Source organism: Thunnus thynnus, chromosome 10 (assembly GCF_963924715.1).
Source record: "Thunnus thynnus chromosome 10, fThuThy2.1, whole genome shotgun sequence".
Taxonomy (NCBI): Eukaryota; Metazoa; Chordata; class Actinopteri; order Scombriformes; family Scombridae; genus Thunnus; species Thunnus thynnus.
The window spans coordinates 6,243,273-6,268,215 of NC_089526.1; the positions used below are offsets into that span (position 1 = coordinate 6,243,273).

Consider the following 24,943-nt stretch of genomic DNA (forward strand, 5'->3'; position numbering starts at 1 on the left):
TGTTTTTGTCAAACAGGGGTTGACATTTGAAGAGTTAAGAGCTAAATATAGCCAGTAAAAGCAGTAGATGTTAGTGAGCTCTCTTTACTCAGCATTAAACAATCAACAGGTGCTGGTTGGCTAACCAGCTGACGTTAACCAGCTAACGTTAACCAGCTAATGTTAACTCTGAGTTTAAAGCCTTTTCGCTAACATTTTCATGTTCAGTATTGCTAAATGCAGTATAATGTTAAGTATTATTATAGTTCTAGATAGTTACTGTAGGGGGGGGCGGTTGATCAAAAACATAGAAGCCAAAGCAGAGAATTATTAGTAACAACTTGGTTTGTTGTGAACATTGACATATGAAACTGTGCCCCCTCAAAAATAACTGACTGCATGATGCCCCTGGTCAGGATTACAGTTTAATTACAGTAAGATATTTAAAACTCAGTTTGCCACCTACTGAATATTTTCAACCAATAAGATATAATTCTGCCTCCAGAGCAGCTCAGCCTCTGAGAAGTTTTGTGTAACTAAAACCCTCAGCGGGTTCTCTGAGAAATTTAACAATTCCCTGGACAACAGCAGACTGCGGTTGTATTCAGAAGCTTTCATGTGTTTATACTTTAACTGCATCATTGTAAAGCAGGAAAGCTGCAGCAGAACATGCTTCAAACTTTTTTTCCCCCACTGCACCAGCTTTTAGATTTAGTAACTCGCCTCTTATTTATCGGCCATGTGAGTTAGTTTTTTGGAAGCTGTCTTCAGTTTTGCCCAGTGACCTGAGCTTTACTTCCAGGTCAGTGCCTTCTGCAGGTCTGCAGCACTCTCAACAATGTATCCCTTACAGGAGAGCGAAGAGCTGGCGCTTCAGCAAGTCCCTCTGGAGGCTCTTCAAAACACTGTTACCATGGACACAAACTTGACCGGGAGAGGACTGAGGAGTGTGTTTGTCTGTAGGCTACACTGTGTGCGAGGTAAAAGAGACGGAGAGAGGGTAACAGGACGGTGTGTGTGTGTGTGTGTGTGTGTGTGTATTTGGGGAGGGGGGTGTGCAGGTGCAGTTTGCATGTTTGTTCAAGTGTAACTTTAAATGCATGTTAAATTATGCTTACGTTTAGTGCCTTTTTTTGCTATTTAAATCACTCCAACAGTCAAAACTTTAAAAAAAAAAAATCACCGCTTTACACTTCAATATTGCCATTGACTTCTCTCGTGCTTGCCGCCTGCAGCCGTGCGTGATTGACTGCCAGCAATCTGATCCAGTGAAAGACATTGACAACCAATAGGAAGCGGAGTGCGGCTTGTTTCCATGGGAGGCCCCGGGAGGCGATGCCAAGCCGCTAGAAAGCAACACAGAGAGCTGGGAGAAGCGCAGGCAGCAGCCGGGACTGTGGAGATCCTGCAGCCGCTCTGTGGCACTCTACACGCGGATGAAAGCGGCGCGAGGTCGCTTGGTAAGTGCGTATTAGTTTTTCACACTTCCTCTGCTTTTGAAGTTTAGCCCTCTTCTCATCCTGTAAAACATTTCGGTGCGCCCTAAAGCTCGGCGCGCTCCTCGTTTACGCACGAAATCTGCAGATTGTCAACTTAAGTTTGCAGCATCGCCGGAGGTGTTGTCGTTAATTTCGGTCTCAAAACAGTAGTAAGAGGTTCCCGAACTGTGCCTCAATGAATGAACCTCGCATTGCCAGTCTGGGCAACATGAGAAACTATCGTTAATGTCACATTTCTCTCTGCTTTCTATCCATCTCGCACAGGACGGGAGACTGTGGAGTCTTTGCAGATCGCTCGTCAATTAAAGCCACAACGGAACAGAATGGATGGATTTCACGACCAGCAAGTGCCTTACTGTAATTCCAAAGTGAGTGTTCATAGTCTGGGAAAAAAAAAAAAAAAGTTGGAAGCAAATCAGATAACAGATGCACATTGTATGCCCTCCTCTAATTCTTAATGCATAAATGCTTTATCTTTACCTTATTTCCCTCTCTTTCACTGTGTCTTCAATATATTTTCTTGTCGTAAATGTCTCTTCTTCTCTCTAATATTTTCTATTTGTTCTGATCTCATTTCTGTCTTTCTCTCTGCTGCTGCTGCTGCTGCTGCTGCTACTGCTGCTGCCAAAACTCATTTCTCCCTCAGGGACCATTTACGTTTCATCTAATCATCAAAGATAAACAGCTAAACAAAGTGGCCACTGCTTTACACAGTTTCTTTGGTTATATGCACCATGTTACAACTTCTTAATTACATCTGATAAGTGAAGCACGGGTCCCTCTGCACGGGTCAGGCTTTAGAGGTGCGTGAGGCATCAATGAGTGGCTCATTGAGGCTCTTCCATTTGCTCTTTCAGTTGCACGTGTGCTGCAGCCAACAACATAATCACTGCTCCAGTGAGGGAAAGAAAAAAAAAGATTGATTTGTGTGCTTTTTGTGTTTTTTTTTTTGCAGAAGACGCAAGAAAAGACAACAAGCTGCGAGAGGCCAGCAAATAACAGAAAGAGAAAATTCATTAAGTCCGACCTGGCTCTGGACACTGAAGGTAGGCAGAGGGCAGGGGGAGAAGTTAATTTCACGGCTCCTAAACATTTAGCAAAATTCAATTGGTTTGTGGCCACCTGCACCGCTAACTACAGAATCTCAATTACAACACAGTGGCCTGTGATGATTCTCACAAGCCTCTGTCAGTGGTCAGAGACACAAATTGACTTGTTATTAGGCGCACCCGTGCCCAATGAGCTCCACTGGCTCTGACGACATATCAGCCTGCCGTAATGAAGCCAGCCGTTTCTTATGCTTCTCCTGGCTTTTGACTGTGTTTTTTTTTAAAACTGCCTTCAAGCCCTGTTTTCTGCTTTGGTTTCCCCCCTCCAGAGCTCTTCCAGGACCTCAGTCAGCTACAGGAGACTTGGCTGGCAGAAGGTGAGTGTTTTAAATCTCGAGCAAAAAGGAGGAGAGATGGGTAAAAATGGATAGGTTGTGAGGGGGGAAAAAAGCTGCCTGGAGTTACATGCCTAGCATCGCAGTCCAATTAAAAGCCTGTGTGGAAGAGGCACCTTGTGTGTCATGCATACATTAGAGACTGTGAGCAAGGGGTCTTGAGGGAGACCGAGGAGGCTCTACCCAGAGAGTGTCATCACAAATTACCAGGAGAAGGCTCTCCGACGCTCACTGTCTCTTCTGCTTTTGGCAGGAGCTAACGCGCTGCACGCCAGCCGCCGCCACCACCTCCACCTCCACCAGAGCTCTGCTGTAACCTACCAGCTCTCTCTCTCTCTCACTCTCTCTCTCCCTCTCTCTCTCTCTCCCTCTCACTCTCTCTCTCTCTCTCACACACACACACACACTCTCTCATTTGCTCTCTTTCCCAGTCTCTCTCTCTCTCTCTCTCTCTTTGCTTCCTCTCAGAACACCTCTCTATCTTCTACAGCTGTACCATCACCTTGTCTTCTTCAATTTCATTTCTTGGCGGCAAAAAAAAGAATGGATCTATAATTTTTTTTCTCACAGACTTCCAAAAAAATAGGCTTGATCTCTCAAATCGACAGTTGATTTTTTTTTTTAATATATATATATATATATTCATCCATTTCTTTGCCTTTTAATTTTTTTTTTCTCTAATGGCAAGACTTGCTCATTGTGGTCTAACTGAGACGTGATGCTTCAGGATTTAAGTGCGAGTGTCCTCTTTCCTCCATGTCTGCAGCACCGAAGTTTTGGTCAGTGGTGAATATTGTTCATCTATTTTTAAAAAAAAATCTTTTGCTGTGTTTTTATGTGCATGTGCATGTTCCATTTGGCTTCTTGCCTTGACTTGAAGTATTTGAATCTCACTAAGATGCGACTTACTTTGAATATTGCATGTAATCTGAAAGTTTATACCTCAGTAGAGTGAGAGTTGGGCATTTTTGAACTGCATCAGTAGAGTTTCATTAGCTGTCAGTGTGAAAGCAGAGAGCAGGTAGAGGGAAAGGACATAATTCCTTGGAAAGGATGATTTGATCTTTTTTGCATGTATATAAATCTTTATAAACATCTGAAAAGTAAAGCTAAATGCTACTATTTTCTCCGTAAATGGGTCCCAGCACTGGTATAAAAAATTAAGTTTGACAGTCACTTTGTAACATTTGTCTCCGCAGTTGTAACAACAGACTGCGTCTTTGCTTAACTGTCCCTACTTGGCTTAGACAGACAGTACTGTAGTGTATGGAAATTAAAACCTAATTATTTAATATTTAAATGTGTTAATATATAAAAATCCACTGTGAAGAAAGGATTGTTTTTTTAAAAAAAAATCTGTATAAATGTGTGAAATTGCTGTAGGTGTTATAATTAAATACTTTAATTATGTGATATTAAAAAGTGGACAGTTAGAAATGATGTGGACAAACAGATATTTACTGTAAAAAGCACAAATATTTGTTTTGTTTTCTATATCACCCAGTTTTATTTGCATAAAAAGAGTCGATTGTTATTCGTAAATTTATATATTTTCCATCATACAATTGCAACATTAAATGCCAACCTGCCCCCCCCCCTCAAAAAAAATATATCTATTTCAGCATATCAGTCAGTGCTCAGGTTGTAAAGCCATAATTCTCGCTCTAAAGTAGAACTCTCAAGTGCACAATATAATTGAATCAACTTTAATACTTCTTTTTTTAAGGATTGAGTCATAATACATCCCCTGGAAAAAAAGTGTTGAGGGAAATTTTTAGCTCACACGATTTACACAGGTGAAGAAGACTCTCAATCATTTATAGGATCCGTCTATTCTTTAACACGTTTGAAAATGCTCACAGTGCCATCCGAGGCTTTTAAAAAATGAAAAGTATGCTTTGAAACAGATATTAAGACTAGTTGAGCCGACTCTGAGCAGCAGTTCGATTATGAGGCGGTGCGGCCGCACACCGCAGGGCGTGTAAAAAAGAATAAGACACGATTTTAATATTTCAGTATCCAAAGTGAGAAAAGAGACGGCGGCGGCTGATAAGAGGTATTACTGTTAAGGATTACGGTTCTGCCTGTCATGGATCAATGTGATGATGTACGCTTCAAGATTGTAGATTTAATGAATGACTTCCTGTCCATTAAGATGAAAAGGAATACCTTCCCATTTCTAAGATTTATTAGTTCAGGTAATTGGAACAAGAGGAGGAATTATGAGAGACAGACTGAATTTCCGACTCCAAGACCGAGAGGTTGAAGGGGTTTTTCAGTTTGACAGGCATATATATATGTTTGACCCCCTCGAATCTACGTCTACCCTCCACCCAGGTTTTTTTGGACTCATTTAAGTGCCAGGAATAAACGTCTTAATCTTTACACATTTCTGACTTTTTATTTCGCTTGCACTGATTCCTCTGTGAAATCCTGGTGCTGAAAGCATTAATTTGGTAAACGCCTCCAACAGTCTTGTCCCGCTCAGGCCTTGTGTTTACAGCTTTTACAACTTCTCTCTTTTCATCCTCAGTCCTTTTTTCCTCTCTGTCCGTGACCCTCCTTTTTTTTTTTTTTTTTTTTTCATTTTGTGAATGGCGGCAGATTTCCAGCTCTGCCGTTCTCCCCAGGAGTTTGTTGCAGAGATCAGCTGCCTCATTCACAGACTGAGGCCGGTGACTCATCCATCCTGTACTTCCTTTTGGACACAGAGACACTGCTGCCCTCTTTTTTTTTTTTTTTTTTTTTTTTTTTTTTTTTGGGTTTCTCATCCTCTCCTCTCTTTGTCCCCTTTCCAACTCTTAGGTTCTCTGAAGTTTCTGTGGGTTGGTGTAATCGTGAGACGAGAGCTGTTACTGAGTTACACTCTTGTTTTTCATTGTTGTGTTGGTTTGGAAGATACGTCTGTTGTGGGTTTTTTTGAGCACTAAAAGGACAAAGGAACAAATATAATTACAGTCAAAGTGTTGAGGATGAAAGAAAGACTTTTCGTGTAAGGATTTTCGCTTATGTTTTTTTTTTTGGTTAATATATTTTCCAAATTTTCATGTCATGGCCCTTTAAGAAAGCTTGTAACAAAGTGGAGTCGTCCAGTAAAGTATATTTATATAAAAGGTTACAGATCAACAGTAATTCATGGAGGCTGTAGCTTTAACTACAGCACAATCTTGTGTAAAATAATTTCTACGTCTTTGATTGCTGCTCTCTTCAACCGCTTGACATTGTTGGAAAATATGGAGAAATTTCTCTTCTTGATCTGTTGATTGTTTATTCTCCTCAATTCACACCTCTAGCAAGAAAAAAAAAACACCCCAGATCATGTGACAATAATGGAAAATCAGTGATTTTTTTTTTTTTTAAAGATCTCTAGACATGTCAAGACATGTTACTGATCCTGTGATAATGAGGATCCACCTCATTGTGTGTATAAATAGACGTGCTAATGACACATTTAAATCTCCTTTTTTTTGCCTTTCACCAGAGAGAGTTGAACTTGAGGGACATGGAAAACTGTCACTGAGTGTAAATATGTGGCATGTAAATAATGTACATGCCTAATTGGAAGCGGAGCGGAGCAGGCTTCATTATTTTAGCATTAGCCTGAGTGCAGGGGCGTTTGAAGCACAGGTGAAGTATCGGGAGGTTTGGAACAGACCTAACTCGGTAGGTACAGGTGGATTCACCAGTAGGGAAGAAGCCAATTAGATACTGTTAACAATGGGTGTTTGGCTGCTGGCAAGGAGTGAGAGCCGAGGATACGGAGCAGTCAATGGACAAGGCGACCTCAGGAAGTGGAATTAGGAGGTAGCAAAATGTAATCTCCCTCGCAGGCTGGTGCTTGTTGGAAAATGTGGTTCACTGTATAAGTTCTTTAGTAAATCTTATGAGGAATATTGCTTTAAAACATTTCAAGGTTATTTTGTAGTTTGCAATTTCCTCTCTATGGTTTTGGCGTATTTAAGTCCAAAAAAAATGTGCCATCCCACTCAGATTATTTTAACTTTGTCTTGTATATCAACTTGTTTTAATCATTTTTCAGTGTCAGTATCTTTATGCAAAAGAGAATAAGCACTAGAATCAAGAAAACATCACACTTGATTCTTAAAAAATCTTTAAAACAGTTTATTTGTATTTTTAAAAAAGACGTCTCATATAATCTTAATATTTTTTTTCACTATTTCTCTTTAAGCACGCTGTGATAGGCAAACATGACTTGATAAGATAAAGATTTTAAAGCATATTCAACCAAGAAAACATACATGGGCAACAAAGAGAACAGGAGTAATCCTTGCCCTAATTTCTGGTTAGACATATTTTTTTTTTCAGCTGTGTTCTTTAACCGACAGCAGAAGCAAACAATGCTCGGATAGGCCAACCTAATATCCCTGGAGACTGTTTGCCAGAGGAGGGTATTGGACTGTAGAGAACTGTGATCAATGCCGTGTTGTCCATCAACATCAGAAACAATCATTCCCTTTCTTCTTCTCTGCTTGTATCTTTAGCTCAAGTTCCCGACAATGACGAGCAGTTTGTTCCAGACTTCCAGACTGAAAACTGTGAGTAAGAGACCACGTCGCTTTTTTTTTCTCTGTGTTTGTGCATGTGTTAGTGCTCGTATATGTCTGTGTGAACATCTGCGGTGTATATGTGTGTGTGTGTGTGTGTGTGTGTGTGTGTTTTTTTTCTTCACTCGTCCCAACTGGTGTGTTTGTACTCAGAGAGAGAGAGAGTGCACGTGGCGGTGTGTGTTTTTCCGTGTCTCTCAGTACCCTCACCTTTGCTCGCACAAGTGCTCTCTGGAGAGCTGCAGTAGTCTTTCGGGTCTGCAGACAGGTGCATGGGTGGGTGGGGGTGTGTGGGGGGGGTATCTCTCTCTCTCTCTCTCTCTATCTCTCTCTCTCTCTATCTGTCTCTCCCTTTTCCCTCTGTTGCTCATGTACCTCTCACCACCACTGAGATATTATTGCACTGTGACTTATTTGCATAAGGGAACATCAAAATATTGTGGCAGATTTTTTTTAGAGAACTGAAGTGATATTTTTAACAGTGGGAAGGCCAAACTGCTGTCAACTGATGGTGGCTGTTTTGAATTTAAAAAAAAAAAAAAAAATCTCATCTTACAAGATACTACATGGCCTTTTCCTCAAAGTACTTTTTGTGCAAAACCATCCAGTGTGGTTAGATTTTCTAAATCGGGCAGTATAATATTAGTTACTACCACATTTATCCTTTTCAGTTGAAGGCTTGTTTGGCCTTCTGGTTCTCTCACCAACCTTTTCTTGGGGATTTTACAGCATGAAAGTAAAAGATTTTTTTTTCTTTCTCTATTTTTTTTAAACACAAAATATCAAAGTATGTTACTAAGAATAATCCCCCAAAACTAAAAAAAAAATTCTATCTATATTTGTGCTCACAGCAATAAGGTAGTTAGGGGTACTTCACCTGGTTGTGCACGGTGGTTGCACGCGGTTACTGGTGACTTGGCACCGTCCACTTCTGAAGGAAGTTGTGCCAAGGAAGGGACAGAAATGGAGTGAGTGGAGCTCAGTGGGACCCAGAGCGAGCACATGTCTATCAGATGAGCCAAAACACCCATGAAACTGTGAGAAAAGACACAAAACTGTGTGTCCACACCCTGCGTCTTCCCTATGTCCTCAATGCCCTTTAACCTGGAAACAAAAGTTGAACAAAATAGATTCTTAACTGGAACAAAGAGATAATTACGTCTGATATTTGCCTCGTAAAGCTCTTTGTTTTACGTTAGATTGGGACATTTTAGTGATCACAGATAACAAGCGAGGATGGATCTGGATTTAAGGTAGATCACAGACCTTTTAACCCCATGCGTGCCAGATCACAGCCTTTAAGCAGGTTCCTGTTGATTGTGTAGATTAAAAACCAGAGGGGGTCTATGTTCTCTTTCTGTTTTTTTTTTCTTGCTATCAATACTCCTACACCTTAAACGCCAGACCAATCAGAGGAGCTCAGGCTTTAAATACCTCTGAAAAGTCATTTTTGAACTCTTTCTTTTATGAAACAAACTTCATTTACCATTTAATGACCCGTCTTACCCCAATTTTGCTCTTTTTTTTTACAAATACTTAACTGCGTGACTCACATTGCTCCAGAGACTGAATAAAGTAGACTTAAATTATACCATACTTAATTATGTTAAACCGCAGGGGTGTAAAAACAATTAAACCTCATCTTCACTACATCCTTCAAATATTTTGCGAATTCTTTCCATTAATCTTGCTTGATTTTGTCTTGTTCACTACAACATTGAGCTCAGCACAAACCTCTCCACAAACCCAACCCTTTGGTAGTGAATTAACCTTCCCTAAAATCCAAGATGGAGGTGCGGTGTAGTGTACAGTAGAGAACCAGAGGTCACCGAGACTGTCCTGTTGTCCTTCAGAGGTAGCCAGGGTGGGTGGCCACAGTGGCAGGAGTCTGCTGACCATCTGAATTGTCCTGTTGGCAAACCTGCAGCAGACTGGAGAGGCACTAACAGATGGCGGGAGGGTGAGGGCACCGTGGTTGGGCGCTCGAGCAGGCATCCCAGCCGGCAGCTCTCCCATATGGGTTTTCACCGAGCCGAGAGATGGAGGGGCGGACGTTGGGATAGACAGGAAGAGATGAAGATGAAGAGAAAGCGAAGAGTTGAATGTAAAGAGCAGAGAGAGAGAGACAGGAGAGGACAGAGAGTGCAGGTGGAAGTAGCCAATTACATGTTGTAAATTGGTTGGCAGTAAGAGGAGAAAAGGCACTGCATTCTGTTTATTTACAAAGCACTTACTGGAAAACTTCCTGGGTATCGCACATGTCTTTTTAACTATAGATCATTGTCGTAGCGCACTGGGTCCCTAGACTATTTGGTTCTTGAAAATCAACATGTTATCAGTGAGACTGGGAAACTGGCTTTTAAATACTGTGTTCTACACGAGTGGAACAATCTGCTTGTAAAATTAGACAAGCTAAAATCAATTTAGATCTCTTGTCGGACACAGAGCAGTGTGAATGCATGTGTTTTCTTAGAATTGATTGTTGCTGTATAGTCTGTTGATGAACTGTTGTGGGCTTTTATTGTTTTTATATGTACTGTAATCAGGGCATCCTTATAAAAGAGAGCTTGCTCTCAAAGGCCCTCCCTGTTTAAATAAAGGTTATATATATATATAAGCAACAAACTAGATAATTGATGTGCATTTAAAGGACCAGTGTGTAGGATTCGAGGGGATCTATTGGCAGAAATGGAATATAATATTCATAAGTATGTTTTAATTAGTGTGTAATTGCCTGAAAAGAAGAATCGTTGTTTTCGTTACCTTAGAATGAGTCCTTTATATCTACATAGGGAGCGGGTCTTCTTTCACGGAGCCCGTCATGTTGCACCGCCATGTTTCTACAGTAGCCCAGAACGGACAAACCAAACACTGGCTCTAGAGAGGGCCTTTCGTGTTTTTCACGAGTAGGTTTGAAAGGGAGGGGGGGGGGGGGGGTATTCAGTTGGTTGCAACCTCACCGCTCGATGCCACTAAATCCTACACACTGGTTCTTTAAGGGATGGGCCCGGAAATATACTGTATTTTTCCCAATGGTCATTTAAACCCAAGAAAGACCAAAACAAACAGTGAATTGATCCTACGAACAAGTATTGTCTGTATAGTCAACTCTTAATATAGCATATTCCTCTGTGCCATATAGACCTCCATTGTTGTTGAAAAACTGGAGACAGAGAAAAAAAAAGAAACTCCTCAATGAGCCACATTGTTTCACTGGGTGACACGTTTCTTCTTTGTCATGAAAATGGGCACTGGATTTTATTTTCGGTCAGTCCTGCTGTAAATACTCACTAGCACCGACAAATTAAGTGTTTACTCCTGTTTGAGACGAGTTTGCTAATGTCCAGCTGACTTATGGAATTGTATAACCTTTTTTTAATTATTAAATTATATATTTGTGACCCATTTTTTAAAGAGTTGGGTCCCCAGTGGTAACGAACGGGCCTGGGACTGGGTGCCTCAGACTGGGTAGGAAAGTCAGAAAGTGTTATTGAGGGATGGACTGAGGTGTGTTGAATTTGTTGACAAGAAAGATGTAGATAAACGCTCATCTTCTTGTCCTGTAAAATAATTCAGTAGCCTATTTTTGTGAAGTCAGTATATTAGCTTAGCTAGGTTTACATTTCATCACTCTTTATATAAGCATTAACAACTCATGTCTGCCTCAAATTTCATTTGAACCTGTTGTTAACATTAACTGTAAATGCTGAAAAATGTCTATGATAGTAGGATTAGAATTAACCAAAAAAAATCTATTTGTTCAGTTGTGTTTGTGTCTGTGCTAGCTTGGTAGCATTAGCAACTGAAACAGTGTTGCATTTCTGTCATAGTAAAATATTCTGACATGAGTTTAATGAATTACAGAATCTTATTTTTAGGAAAGAGGATTGATTAAAACATAATAAAATTTATTGAATGTGTATGCCGAGAAAACTGAGTAGCTCTAAATGTTAGCTCCAGTATTTTCTTCTTTTATATCGGTAATTTGACTCCACTTAGCTACTTTTACTTTTACACTGGAAGTTTAATCTCTGCTTCTGTACAATTAAGAGCTTTAATAAAGCAACAGTATTTTTATATTTTCAAATATTCTTTTCAGTCGACAGCTAGAGTGAGAATAATAGCTGGAAACTGAAAATAATCAAAGGTGGAGAGAAAGAAATGAATCTTTAAGAGTCTTGTACATTCAAAGATTGTACCTAAAAAGCAGGTTTGAAATTCTTTTCCTTCAGCGCTATTTTATATTTTCATGGCCTCAGAGTTACCACCTCTCAAGAAGCAGTGGCAGTTTCCTTCGCACTCTCCATCCATGCAGCACAGAAGCAGCATGTGAGCGGCCTCGAAGCGAAAGTGTCCTCAGGCTGAAGGAGGAGAAGGAGAATTTTCTTTGTCTCAAACTCCAACACAGATGCTTACCATTAGCATAACTTAGCAGGGAACGAAGGAGTAGAGGAGGTGTAAAATGAGGCCACACGTTACCAGCAGATCTGAGCCTCCATCATTTAACAGCAAAGGCGAGCACCTACAGTAGGTGAAAATGGAATGGAAGGTTTTTCGCTGTTGCCAAAAGACCTGTATTTTTTTATGAATGGACTGGAGAAATATCTGCCAAACGCAGGCTCTGATTCTGCCAAAACACACAATTTGTACCTGAGAATACTCAACAGTTGGGGCCAAGGGCTTTATTGATAAAGTACTTTAAGATTTGGCAGAAAAATGACATCTAAAATTAAATTATTAGAACCACGTTTTGTAGAAAAATTTGTCTTGAATGTTAAACATTAAAAAAAAAGGGTGAGAAGACCAATGAATTGTGTTTTTCAACATGTGTTGTTTATTCAGTTTCAGGCAAAGATTGCTATTGAATCTGTTCACCAAAGACCAAAGAAAATTACAGAATATTTAAGTTAATGGCACAGAGGAGAAAAAAAAAAAACACATTTGCATTCAAAATAGACCCAGTAATTGTTCTAACTGCTTCTTTTAAACACCCTACCATCTCGGTTAATCAATATGTAGATAATGAGAGCAATCAAGCAGTGATGGGCATGACATTCTGGACTAAAAAGGAAGTCTCTGTTTTAGTCAGAGGCAATGCCCTCACTATTGATTTGTGTACCTTGGCACCCCACTGACGAAATCTATTGTGACATTTCCATTTCTAATTTAAGGCACTCTGCTGCTGCACACGTGAAGCTATTGTAGATAGATAGTTAGATAGATAGATAGATGTAGTCTAGCAGCACCACAAGTCAGGGGAATTAACTCTCCCTAGCCTCAGAAAAACAAATTCATGTATGTTTATTGTCGTTGGTAATTAAAGTGACACTGATTGTGATCTCGACAGGAAAAACTAAGGTATTGTTTTGACACCGTAAGCCTTTAACGACACTCTGCCATGCCAGCGTCGTCAAAGGTCTCCCCTCAGGAAGTGTCTCTTTGACCTCCGATCGATGACCCAGAAAGGTCAGGCCCCCAGCGAGGGCTGCGAACAACCCCTGAGCTTTGTCATGCCGGGCCCGTGTGGCCCGTCCCCCGGGGGTTCGGCTGTGCGTCAGATGGGGTGTTGGCAGATCGACCCCTGCTCGTACGGCAGCTGTCAGTCTGCCGTGAGAAACTCCCCAAAACATCCTCCTCTGTCAGCTCCTTGTAGCCTTAGAGACCTTCCTGGCTGGTGGGTGTATTTTAAAGAAAAACACTACCAAACCACAAATTTTAGTGTTTTGGGTCATCAAATGTCCAAATGTTTGTACTTCGTTTGGACCAGGAGTTGATTGATGGATTTCCTTTCTCCATTCATAATTTTCTGGTGGCTTTGTTTCCAACTCAGGAAAAGGCAGACTCTCTCAGCCTGAAGCATCAGTCAAAAATTATCCCTTTTAACCGCGACTGGCCCTCTCCCGTGCGTTTGATAGAGCACTGTGGGATGGCCTCGCTGCTGCTTTTGTGTGCTGTCGCGGTGAGACGGTGATTGGCGAGGTAGTCTGAGCCTGACTTCATTCTGACTGACTGGGTTTTCCTCAGAAGCGCAGCCAATTGGATTAGCGTTGATCATGACTCGAGATGATGGGATGTTAATCAGGACTGATCAGGCACTTAACAGCCTCTCAGATGCACCGGGCTCACTGTGGGGGCCATAGGTAGAGAGCGCAGGCAGGCCCCCCCCCCACCTTCAGATCAATGAGCGCCGTTGTTGTCGTCTGGATCATATTGACAGCCAACTGAAAGCAGATAAAGCATTTATAGGAGCTCACCGCACACCCGGTTTTATGATTGTCATATTTCACTAACAGAGTCCCCGTCAGGAAAGGGCCGAACAAATGAGATTTAAAGTGAGTTGTTTGTGTAAGCGATGGCCTGTGATGTCAAATCCTTTGGAGAACGGATGCTTTTAACTTCAATTTATACATCATGTATCCTCTTAATCAGTAATGGGCTGGTTCACATTCATACAGGTACACATACTGGTATCTGTAATACAATACGGCTGTTTTCCAGTTCGGAGGACACTGCTGCATGTTGTACATAGTTCACAGAAGAATATTTGTCAGGTCAGTTTGTCTGGTTTGTCCTTTTGTCAAATGCTGGATGTTGGCCAGTCACATCATCCACTATAGATACATAATGGCAGTGTGTAAAGCCAGCAGCATTGTCTTTCCAGTATTGTTTTTTTTTATGAATGAATGTGTACAAAGTGACATAAGTGGACATAGAGGTGGTGGATCAACCTGTCGTTAATAGCTGCTAACCTTTTTTCTGTCCAGTGATTGTATATATTCTATTTTGGTGGCTTATTCACGCTGCCAAATGTAATTTTCTGCTGTAAATATGTGCAAAAATGCTGAGCACTGACAGAAAACAGTCACAAAAATCTGTATTTACACCTGCTCTCAAAACCTACATTATTGACCTTCTCAATTTTTTTTTATAGGGTGTTGTCAATCATCATTCAGTACCTAAATCTGTTTTTTCTCTCTTCCTCTCCCGGTGTAGTGGCTTTCCACGGACTGCAGCTGAAGATCAAGAGGGAGCTGCACAGCCCGTGTTCAGAGCTGAGCTCCAACTGTAGTCAAGAACGGCCCTTCAAACTCCAGTATGGAGAGAAGTGCCCGTATAACGTCAGGTGAGCACCGCACGACACACGACCGAACGCTTAAAATATCTTCACGAAAGACTTAAAATATCACCATGAAAGAACTTTTTCACAGCTTTAAATTGGCAACATTTAAAAGAAGTTATAAGCACAGCTGCTGTTATTTGGCTCCATATTTTTGCTCTTAACCACCGGTTTTATTGGAAATGGTGAAAAAATGTGTCCAAAAACCAAAATGAAATGGAGCAGCTCTTGTCCTTAGTTGAAAAATATGACACTATTTTTATACTTTACACTTTGACCAAACATCAGAATATTTTAGGGATCCTCAATAATAAACTTTAGTTGTTTTTCTGAAAATTACTTTACACACACTAGATGCACTAGAAACTGCAGGCATCACTTTTTTTTCAATGTAAATCCAAGGCACCTTGTGACAAATACAGTCATGTTGAGTAATTTTTTTTTTTTTTCAAATGAACATTAAGGGGCCTGTTGGACCCGAGCGTTGCTTAGTTACACTCAATCTCGAATTGATTTGATTTGTAATACACGACATTCATTCTCCTCGCACGCTTGTATAATGTCTTGTATGCAGGAGAGTAATTTTGAAACTGTCTTTCATAAGTGATGAATCATATGTGTGGTTCATTTGCTTACCTGGTGACATCTGCTCAGATGCATATAGAGATGTATGCCAAGAGGTGGTGTTCATTAATATATCCACTGAAATAAACCAGCACACATTTCATTTTAAAGATTATACAGTGGAAGGACGAATGTGTGGAGAATATTTTTACCAAACTCCCTTTAAGAAAATACCAATTTAATGTGATAGAATGTGAAAGCAACCATTAATATAAATGTAAATGTAAAAAAGTTTTTTTTCTGACATCCTGCACAAAAAGAAAACCAACAAAATAAAGTGTAATTTCCCCAAAATAACAATAAAGATACAATTTTTTAAATGCATCTACTTTTTTCTGTAATTTCTTGATATTTGTTCCTCTTCTTCTTTAGTATCTTCCAACAATGAGCAGCATCTAGTTAACCAGAGTAATGTATAATCTAAATTTACCACTCAGTCAGGTGTCAAACACATTTAACACCTAAAGCATACCAACAGCAGCATCTCATGTGTAAGTGTATGGATAAAGCTTTATTCCAACACAAATACACAATGCAAGGTGAAGTCTATAATTCAACAATTCGACGTCATTTCTAGAAGAAATCAAACCCTATCAGTGACGCTTTGGCCGCTCTGTTTGCCACAGTGCCTATGAGCAGAAGCAGCCTGCAGGAATGAAGCCCTCCAGCCCAGTGACGCCCCCTTGTAGCACCCCCGTGTCCCCCCTCCATCATGCCTCACCCACAGCGGCCCCAACACCCAAGCCAGACAGGACCTACACCCACATACCGTCCTCACAGCCTCTCCCTGACAACGCCTACTCTATGGACCACAGGTACTGCAGCCCGCAGCCTTTTACATTTACATCACATTTACATCTGCGGCTTTGAGCTCAGAACACATTATAATAAAGTCACAGCAGCAGATGCAGCAGATCAGAGTTTTGGTTACAGAGACATTTCGAAAGGCGGGGCTTTTATAGAGGTCTCGCATCTCATTGGTTGAGTGAATACTCAGTGGGCGGAGCAAAGAAATACAGCTTTACATACATTCAGTTAGCAGTTAGAGGAAACAGGCTTATATATTTTCTAATTTTACTTTCCTGCTTTATCTTGCAACACTTTCCTGACCTCCGGGATTTGTATCCTGGTCATAGAGGGTCAGCGGGCTAGCTAACTGACCTCGACAACTTCAGCCTCTTGGATCGTAACCACTATATTCAGTCAGTAAAATCAAATAAGGGTCATCGCCACAGTTTTACAAGACTGTTATGTATTAAAAACTGTGCAGTATTTAAATATTTGAGCATTAAATGTATGTTTTAGGCTCTCTGTTCAGCTATTCAGGCTTTATTTCTAGTGTAATTTTTGCATTGAAGTCCATTCTTGACTTTTGAGAAATGTGTATGTGACAAAATAAACTAAGCTCAAAGGTCCACTTGCTGACTTTCAGAGCTTTCAACTGAGTCAAGTCAACAAAAAAAATAATCAGCAACTGTTTTGGTAATCTGAGCAAGCAAAACATGGCAAACATTGTCCAGTTCCAGCTTCTTAAATGTGAGGATTTGCTGCTTTTCTTTGTCGTATGTGAGAGTCAAGAGATTATTTCTGGGTTTTGGCCTGTTAGTTGGATTTAACAAGACTTTAGAACTGGCTTTAAGATGTTGTGATGGGTATTTTCTGATGTTGTATACACCTAATGATTAATCAATAATGAAAATAATCATCATCAGTTGCAGCCCTACTTTCAACCATCTCTTATAGTCCTCATTCATTCTTCAATGATAGCCAATAAACGGGCCTTTAAGTTTACAGTATTTTGTAATATATGTATTCTAAAATTATTTCAGTTTTATTTTGATTGTTCTAACTTGTCATTGTCATTGTTGTCATTTCTCTTCTTCAAACAGAGCACAACTAAACATTATGAGGTTTGTTGCTCTTTCTGTTCAGCTGATAATAATGAACCCACTGATCTTCGTCTTCCTCCTCAGATTTCGACGTCAGCTCTCAGAGCCGTGCCACTCGTTCCCCTCCCCGCCGACGATAACTCGGGACGGACGACCCATCTACCACAGGCAGATGTCAGAGCCCAGCATCCCCTTCCCTCCTCAAGGCTTCAAGCAGGAGTACCCCGACCCCTTGTTTGAACACCCGGCCATGATGGGTGCGCCGCTACCCCACACATACCCCGCCACCATGATGATCAAGCAGGAGCCGCGGGACTTCACCTATGACTCAGGTGAGAAATCTAAAAAAAAAAAAAAAGTGCTGGTTTGTGTGTAACTCTTAACTGGTAAGTAAAAAAAAAGCCAAGAAACTAACTTTCAATGAAAACTAAAAAGTGACAGCAGCCTTCTTTTTTTTGCTGCCAGAGCATTATCATTTCAGGAATGGGAGAGGACATGGGAGGAGGGGGTAGCGTTTATTGAGTTTGCCCATTATTAGGGCAGGGGATCTGGTTGGGCCGGGTGTCTGCGCCGGTCGCCATTTCCTGTGGTGCTCTAATAGAAAAGAGGGGGGGGTGGGAGGGGGGGGCAATGCCTGGTCACAATCCAAAATCCGCCCTCCCACGCTTGTCCGCTCCCTTTAGTTAGAGAGTAAAGGGACCTTATCACCAGCCTGAGGCCTCTGCGGAGCCTGAGGCTACATCAGGACATGAATGACTGCTGGTTTCATTCACAAGGCGGACAGAGAGGACCCAGGAGAGGCAGAGCTGGAGTAGAGTCTGTGTGACCAGTCATGGAGAAAAGCTACCTCTTCCCATGGCGATGAGTTCAAGAAAAACACTGTGGGCCTCTTTCAGGTCTTCTCTCTCTCTCTCTCTCTCTCTCTCTCTCTCTCTCCTTTAGACTTTCTTTGTTTTCCTAACAGCAGCTTGGTAGTTTTTGTCACAGAAAAGCCAGGCAACTGTGATTTGGGTGTTTTTCTCACTTTCCAGTGGCAAGTTTACTTTGTTTTTTACTGAGTTACACAACTATGTGGCTCCTAAATACCAATTACTGCATAATTTCATATTTTGGGCTTCAGTGCAAAAACATCCTTTTTCTTGGAACTCCTTTGTAGCTTTTGCAGCTCTTTTGAAACTACCAAGTTGTAGCCAATTAGCAGCAGTATGTAAAAAAAGTAAAATAAATGTAAAAAAAAAATAAAATAAAAATATACATCTCATGTCTTCAGAGCCCAAAGCCAAAAGATATTTAACTTGCAAGATGTAAAAACTAAAAATAATAAGTAAATTCTTGCATTTAACTAGATGGAATCAGCAAATGATGGCACTTTTTCTCAATAACTGACTAAAACAATTCATCAGTCATCTGACAATGGACTAAGCTATTTGTTTCAGCATGTTAGATTTACACTTAGTGCTGCAGTAGAATAAACGTAGAATCTTACATTGTCATCAAGAGGCTATAAAGGTCACCGAGGACTACGCTGACGACATTATAAATAGAGACAAGATATATTTTAGTTCATAGTTCAAGTGCCAAGACGTCTTGCCAATGTCGTGTCCAGTACTGTACTGAACTATATATCCGAGATGGAGCATCAGAGTGAATTTATTAGCAGTCACAGAGGAGCATGTTGACTGGAGCAGGCCTGTTGGAAAGGATGGGCGGGGAGCTGGTAATTTCATTAGTAGCAATTTCCTCCACAAGCCCATTACTTTGATGAAGTTCAGAGAAATGTTTATGGGCCTAAATGAAGGGCCTCAGTCTGTTTATTGAACATTCACTTTGTAACTTGTTTGGCCGTTTCTGATCACAAGCCACGGCCGTGATGTCTGTGTTGTGTGGGAGGTTCTGACATGTACAGTAAAAACGGACTGCCGATGTGGACTGTGAGGCAAAGAAAACTAGTAAATATGTGCTTCTGTGCAAAAAGTGCACATCAGTTTTAGAAGCACTGAGAACTAAGTGATTAGACTTGTCAAGTTTAGCAATTTTAATCATGTAATTGGTACAAAATCTTTCAAATGAAAGGCATTCATTTATATTTTTGGTTTAAAATTCATACAGAAATGTGTCTGTTTCTGGAAAAGAGCAGAAGAATCCAGGTGAAAGTTCAATCTTTTGTTAAATCCATGATGTTAATGACATTACCAAATAATAAATAAATAAAGCTCCAAGCCAGTTTAATTTAACCTTCTTCATTATGAGAAAAAATCACAAATATTTTGCACATTTTATTTTTATCAAAAATGACACAACCTTTAGTTGTGTTTAGCTAACGGAGTTGAATAATATTCAGTGGGAAAAGTCCTGAAAACAAACATCTCCGGGTCTTAAAAAAGTGTTGAGAAGCATCATCTCGAGCCCTCGCATGATGAAAAAAAAACGTGTACATCATGTCAACTTGTGTTTTCACACAAGCGCCGTGTTTTATTCGGTAGTAAATCTTCCTCTGAGTGGAGACGCTCGGAGCGTGTATTAGCAGTGTGATATAGTGAGCTCGCCCGTGGCTGGGAGCCATTGCGATGCCTGCGCTGGAGGGCATATTCTTTAATCAGAGCCAGTGGTGCATTGAGTGAACAGGCTTTGACTGCTCACAGATAACTGAGATAGTGTTCTTAATGCTGCCTTCGGGCCCTTTAACACCCACTCTCCATTCTTGCCTGGCTTTCAGCTGAAGTGCCTAGCTGCCATTCTGTCTACTTACGGCAAGACGGCTATCTGACTCACACTAACAGGACTGAAGGTACCACCGATGATACGTGTGAATGTTGTGATGGTGCACTTTGGATTTTTGCAGGGTATTACAACAAACGCTGCTTTTTTTTAACTTGTTTTCCAGGTTGTATGTTCGACAAAGTGGCGAGGCATTTCTACGATGATACCTGTGTTGTGCCTGAAAAGGTTGAAGGTGAGTCCTCCATAAGTGCAGCGTATGGCGTTGAATTCAACGCTATTTTGAAACGTCATACAAAGACGGTCTGTCATGTGGTCTGTAGGTGACATCAAGCAGGAGTCAGGCCTCTACCGCGAGGGTCCGTCGTACCAGCGCAGAGGCTCGCTGCAGCTCTGGCAGTTCTTGGTGGCTCTGCTGGACGACCCGTCCAACTCCCACTTCATCGCCTGGACAGGCCGCGGCATGGAGTTCAAACTCATTGAGCCAGAGGAGGTGAGAGAAAAGATCACCCAGTTTAGTGCTGAAATGATTAGCAGATTAGAATATTTACAGTTCTGATAATGGATTAATCATTTAGGTGTTTAATTAATAAAGAAAAACGCCAAACATTCTCTGCAAATGTGAAAATTTGCTGCTTTTTTCAGTTTTATATGTCTGTAAATTGAACATCTTTGGGTTTTGAACTGTTGGTCGGGAAGTCGTGCTGACCATTTGTCACTATTTTCTGACATTTTATAGACTAAACAGTTACTCTTTTAACGTAAGGAAACATAATAAAATTAATCATTACTTGCAGCCCATTCAGTGTGTTATCCAACTGGTCAAGGCAGATGGCCGCCCACCTAGAGTCCAGTTCTGCTCGAGGTTTATCCCATTAAAAGGGAGTTTTTCCTTGCCGCTGTCGCCAAGTGCTTGCTCATGGGGGAATGTTGAGTCTCTGTAAATTAAAGAGTACGGTCCTGACCTGCTCTATATAAAAGGGCCCTGAGATAACTTCTCTTGTGATTTGGCGCTATAATAAATAAACGAAATTGAATTACAGTCATATGTTGCAGATAAATGTGCAAGTACACGAGGGAGACGAAAGAACAGGTTGCATCGTAAATCCAGGCAAAGTCAGACAATGTCAAAGGTCAACATTTGAAGGGGAATGAATCATATTCTGTGATTTTTAAGTAGTCAGGTCAGGCTTTGGTTTGCCTTAACCGTTTTTTTTTTTTCTTATACTTAACCACATCTAACCAACTCACCCTCATGGCCAGCCCCTGCTAAATATTTCACAGAACATATTCCTTTAAATATAACTCATGTTGACGGTTGGGCCTTTTGAAATGGCAACAGAGGCTGGGTCTGTGTGCACCCACATCACACACAGTGGGGCTCAGTCACTGTTGCTCACTGTTGGAGGATGGAGGAGGATGCAGGGTGCAGGCGGGGGGTTGGGAGTGTAGAAAGGAGGTGATAGAGGGGTACCTGGCAAAGGTCCACACAGCCCGACGGTGTCACGGGCCAGCTGCAGCTAACAGGGGGGCCCATTCATGCCATCAGGTGACCAAACGTGCTCGCTTTGGGACGTTGCAGACAAACGTTAGAGCAAGCAGCTTCTGCCTTTCCAGCGGGCAGGTGTAGCATGTCATGAGGATGAGAAAAAAAACAACAGCAGATCCACTGATGTTGTTTTTTTTGTCTTATTTGATGGAGGAGTTGCAGAAAGAGAGAGGTAAGATGAACAAAATGAGACGAGGAGAAAGAGAAGAGTGTGAAATAGAATAAAAAACCTGCACAAGAGAAGCTGAAGAGAGGCGCCGTGAGGATGTGGGTTTGGACTGCGAGGCTGGGTGGTGGGTGGTCTGGTAGACAGGTGCTGTAACATCTGCTGCCTCCTCCGCTGGGTGTGTGACAAGCTCCTAATGAACACATCCCTGGTCAGGTCTGCTCAGGCTGGACGCACTCTAATTACTGATATTAGGAAAATATGGATTAATAAGTTTGCTTAACATTACAGCTGCCGCAACACTCCTGTCAGGAAATCAGGTCAACCGTGCATGTCTGCAAATTTGATAAGTTTTCAGCATCCTGTTCTCTGCTTATGTTTAACTGACTGTCTCTGTGTTGTTTATCTGTTTGTTGCAAAGGTGGCACGTCGATGGGGGATACAGAAGAATCGACCGGCGATGAATTACGACAAGCTCAGCCGATCGTTGCGCTACTACTACGAGAAGGGAATCATGCAAAAGGTAAAAAAAAAATGAAGACAGAGAATTTATACTAACAATAATAAAAATAAAGAACATCTGCAACACTGTAGGAGATCCAAATCAGATATACTGTATACATATTATGAAAGCAGTTCACCATTTTAAGATGAAAAGTTTTGACTCATGTGCACACTAAATGACCTGATCGATACCACCTGTGTTAAAGGAGGGGCATGTCTACAAGGTAGCTTACATAAGGAGGTGGAGCGTCTCAAACATAGTGAATCTGGTGAAGATCAAAGGAGCAAAGGAGACTGAAACTTTGTTCATGTGCACTTTATGATTTAACAAAAATCTATAAGTGGATGTGAGCAGTTCCTCAGTTGCACTGTTGTTTGTGCACTGCATTGTGGGAGAATAGTGTACATGGACAGCACACTAAAAGGGGTTTTGAGTATGCAAACAGATGAAAACCTGCTTAGAATCGGTGTGTAGTCTGGAATTGGGACACAGCTCATCTTAATGATTGATTTAAACTGCAGTGATTTATAGTATTTAGGAAAATAGGGGCGAGAGGGAAAGGAGGGAACCCATAAAAGACAAAAATGTAGAATATGCTCACTGCCTGCTTCTAAGAAATTATTGTGAAACCAAAATTTGCCACCCATTTATTTATCACCTCCTCGTGTTTTGCCTCCCTCCAGGTGGCCGGCGAGAGATACGTCTACAAGTTCGTGTGCGACCCCGAGGCCTTGTTCTCCATGGCGTTCCCCGACAATCAGCGGCCGGTGCTGAAGACGGACATAGAGCGGCAGATCAACGAGGAGGACACGGTGCCGCTGTCGCACTTCGATGAAAACATGGCTTACGTACAGGAGGGGCCCTACTGCCAGCCGCACCCCTACAGCGAGGGCTACGTTTATTAACGTCAGCCCCACAACCACACACACACACACACACACTCTCTCTCTCTCACACACATACACACATACACACACACACACACCTCTACTCTGCCCAGACCCTCCTCCCCCGCCTGTTCCGTACACCTGAAACTGTCATGTCCTCTAATTCACAGTCGCTCCGGGAATAAGACTGAACACACACATGCAGCGGAGCTTCCCCTCTCTCTCTCTCTCTCTCTCTCTCTATCTCTCTCTATCTCTCTCGCTCACATAAACACACGAACATCCTCCTTTTTTTGCTCTCGTCTCTCTGACGTCCAAGCCGCACAGCAGGATGGAGAGTGCACTTTATGGACAGGAACGGCGCGGTGTTAACCTGCCAGGGGCTAGCTATGTGGTTGGCTTTTTACCGTTGTTTATGTTTGTACATTAATGTGGGAATTATTCTGTTTGTTTGTTTGTTTGTTTTTTTTAATCCTTATGATTTTTGAGCATGCGGCACCCTGGTGAGACAGGACAAGGACATATTCCAAGACTTTTGATTTCCTGCAAACGTTCACAGGAAGAAAATGAAAAAAAAAACAAAAAACGGTCTCGTCTTCACACGTGCAGCAAACGGAAGGATGATCAGTTCTGTCCTTTTTTTTTTAGTTTCTCAAACAGCCATCATGTACTTTCATGCTCATTTACTGGCAACGTATTGTAACGATACTTTTATGGTGAAGTGACATGATTATAGACTTGAAAAAGTAATGTGATAATAAAAAAGAGAAAAAGAGACATTTAGCTGCCATCAGTGAGAACTGCCTCACCGCCAGATTGAAAACAGCATCTCTGTCTGTCAGTAATCTCTAATGCCCCTCATCCACTCAAACTGTAGATCTCATCAAGTAGGTGTTTTTTTTGGGGTTTTTTTCTGCTGTAACAACATTAACTCCTCGGGATCATTCTCTCAACGGCTGAAAACTCTGCGGGGCGGTAAAGATGAGACTTTTGGCACACGAGGATGCACTCAAATCGTACTGAACTGTGTGCGGATGAAAATACTTTTTTTCTGCATCACATGTGAACGGCCTGTGTCGAGGATAATCAATAAAGCTTACTGGGCCGCTGTAAAATAAGTCATTCACTGAATATACTGTAAAGAGCGGTTTTCCTTTGTATTTTGAAATACTGTACATCAAAGCAGCGGCGGTTCGTTTCTCATTATGGTGTTCAGTTTTTTTTCAATGAATTAACAGGTGAAAGTGTATGTACAGTTAAATCAGCAATCAATCAACACATTCAGGATATGATTTGCATCCCCCAAATAACATAGAGAAAGTGATTTAATTGACTATAAAAAGACAAAAAAAAATTAAATATAAAATCAAATATTTCCCTGTTTTTTTGGGTTTTTGTTTTTTTTTTTTGTTCCAGGTGAACATGAGGTGTATATTTTGCTCAAACCCGTTGCATTACCATTGATAGGGTTGCTTTTTTTGGTAAAAAGAAAAAAAAAGGTATAAGAAATATTTAGAGTTTTATAATGTGATGAAAAAAACATTCATGTTATAACAAAAATAGTGTTCCATAGTATAATCAGGTAAACGCACATTTTGTTGCTGCTTCAAATTGTAAGTGTATTTTGTAGTTTCATGAAGAAGAAGAAGAAGAAGAAGAAGAAAAAAAAAAAAAGTGCGGCAGCTGTGGTCTGCTAATTCTGGATTCTCATGTTTTTTTGGTTTTTTTTTTTTTTTTTTCATTTTGACTTTCTTTTTTTAAGTTTGTTTTGTTCAATTTGAGCATTAAAAAAAGAATCTGGTCTGTCTGAGTTTTGTTCTCGAGGTTCACGTTGTCTTCTGGGATTGGGATTGGCAATAGCGAAACTTCTGTAATAAAATAGTTCTGAAAAAAAACAACAACAAAGTTATCACCACTTTTCAGGTGTTTTACGTAATTAATCATGACGTAAAAAGTTTGTGCTGTTAGCCCTCTCTCTTGGCAGTGTTATCAATCGCTTGC

General features: G+C 41.0%; 1 protein-coding gene across 5 annotated transcripts; it reads left to right on the forward strand.

The window, feature by feature from the left end:
- Positions 1–335: 335 nt before the first annotated feature.
- On the forward strand, positions 336–24,752 carry etv1 (ETS variant transcription factor 1). Of its 5 annotated transcripts, XM_067600630.1 has the most exons (15): positions 336–413; positions 833–959; positions 1,215–1,439; positions 1,743–1,846; positions 2,434–2,524; positions 2,857–2,904; positions 7,425–7,478; positions 14,481–14,610; positions 15,855–16,043; positions 17,202–17,449; positions 19,834–19,905; positions 20,002–20,070; positions 20,159–20,328; positions 21,972–22,073; positions 22,739–24,752. In XM_067600630.1, exons 3-15 carry the CDS (start codon positions 1,295–1,297, stop codon positions 22,958–22,960), a joined length of 1,644 nt encoding a protein of 547 aa, XP_067456731.1. In that variant the 5' UTR covers positions 336–413; positions 833–959; positions 1,215–1,294; the 3' UTR covers positions 22,961–24,752. The 5 variants fall into 5 exon arrangements, with proteins under 5 accessions (XP_067456731.1, XP_067456732.1, XP_067456730.1 ...); XM_067600629.1 differs by lacking the exon at positions 336–413 and having other exon boundaries at positions 530–959; XM_067600631.1 differs by lacking the exons at positions 336–413; positions 19,834–19,905 and having other exon boundaries at positions 527–959.
- Positions 24,753–24,943: the final 191 nt, after the last annotated feature.

Excerpts from the sequence above, each read along its gene's own strand:
- etv1 (XM_067600630.1), top strand. The coding sequence starts at position 1,295 with ATGGGAGGCCCCGGGAGGCGATGCCAAGCCGCTAGAAAGCAACACAGA. Across the intron at positions 7,479-14,480 it reads AGACTTCCAGACTGAAAACT|TGGCTTTCCACGGACTGCAG; the intron begins GTGAGTAAGAGA and ends CTCCCGGTGTAG. Across the intron at positions 19,906-20,001 it reads TCACACTAACAGGACTGAAG|GTTGTATGTTCGACAAAGTG; the intron begins GTACCACCGATG and ends CTTGTTTTCCAG.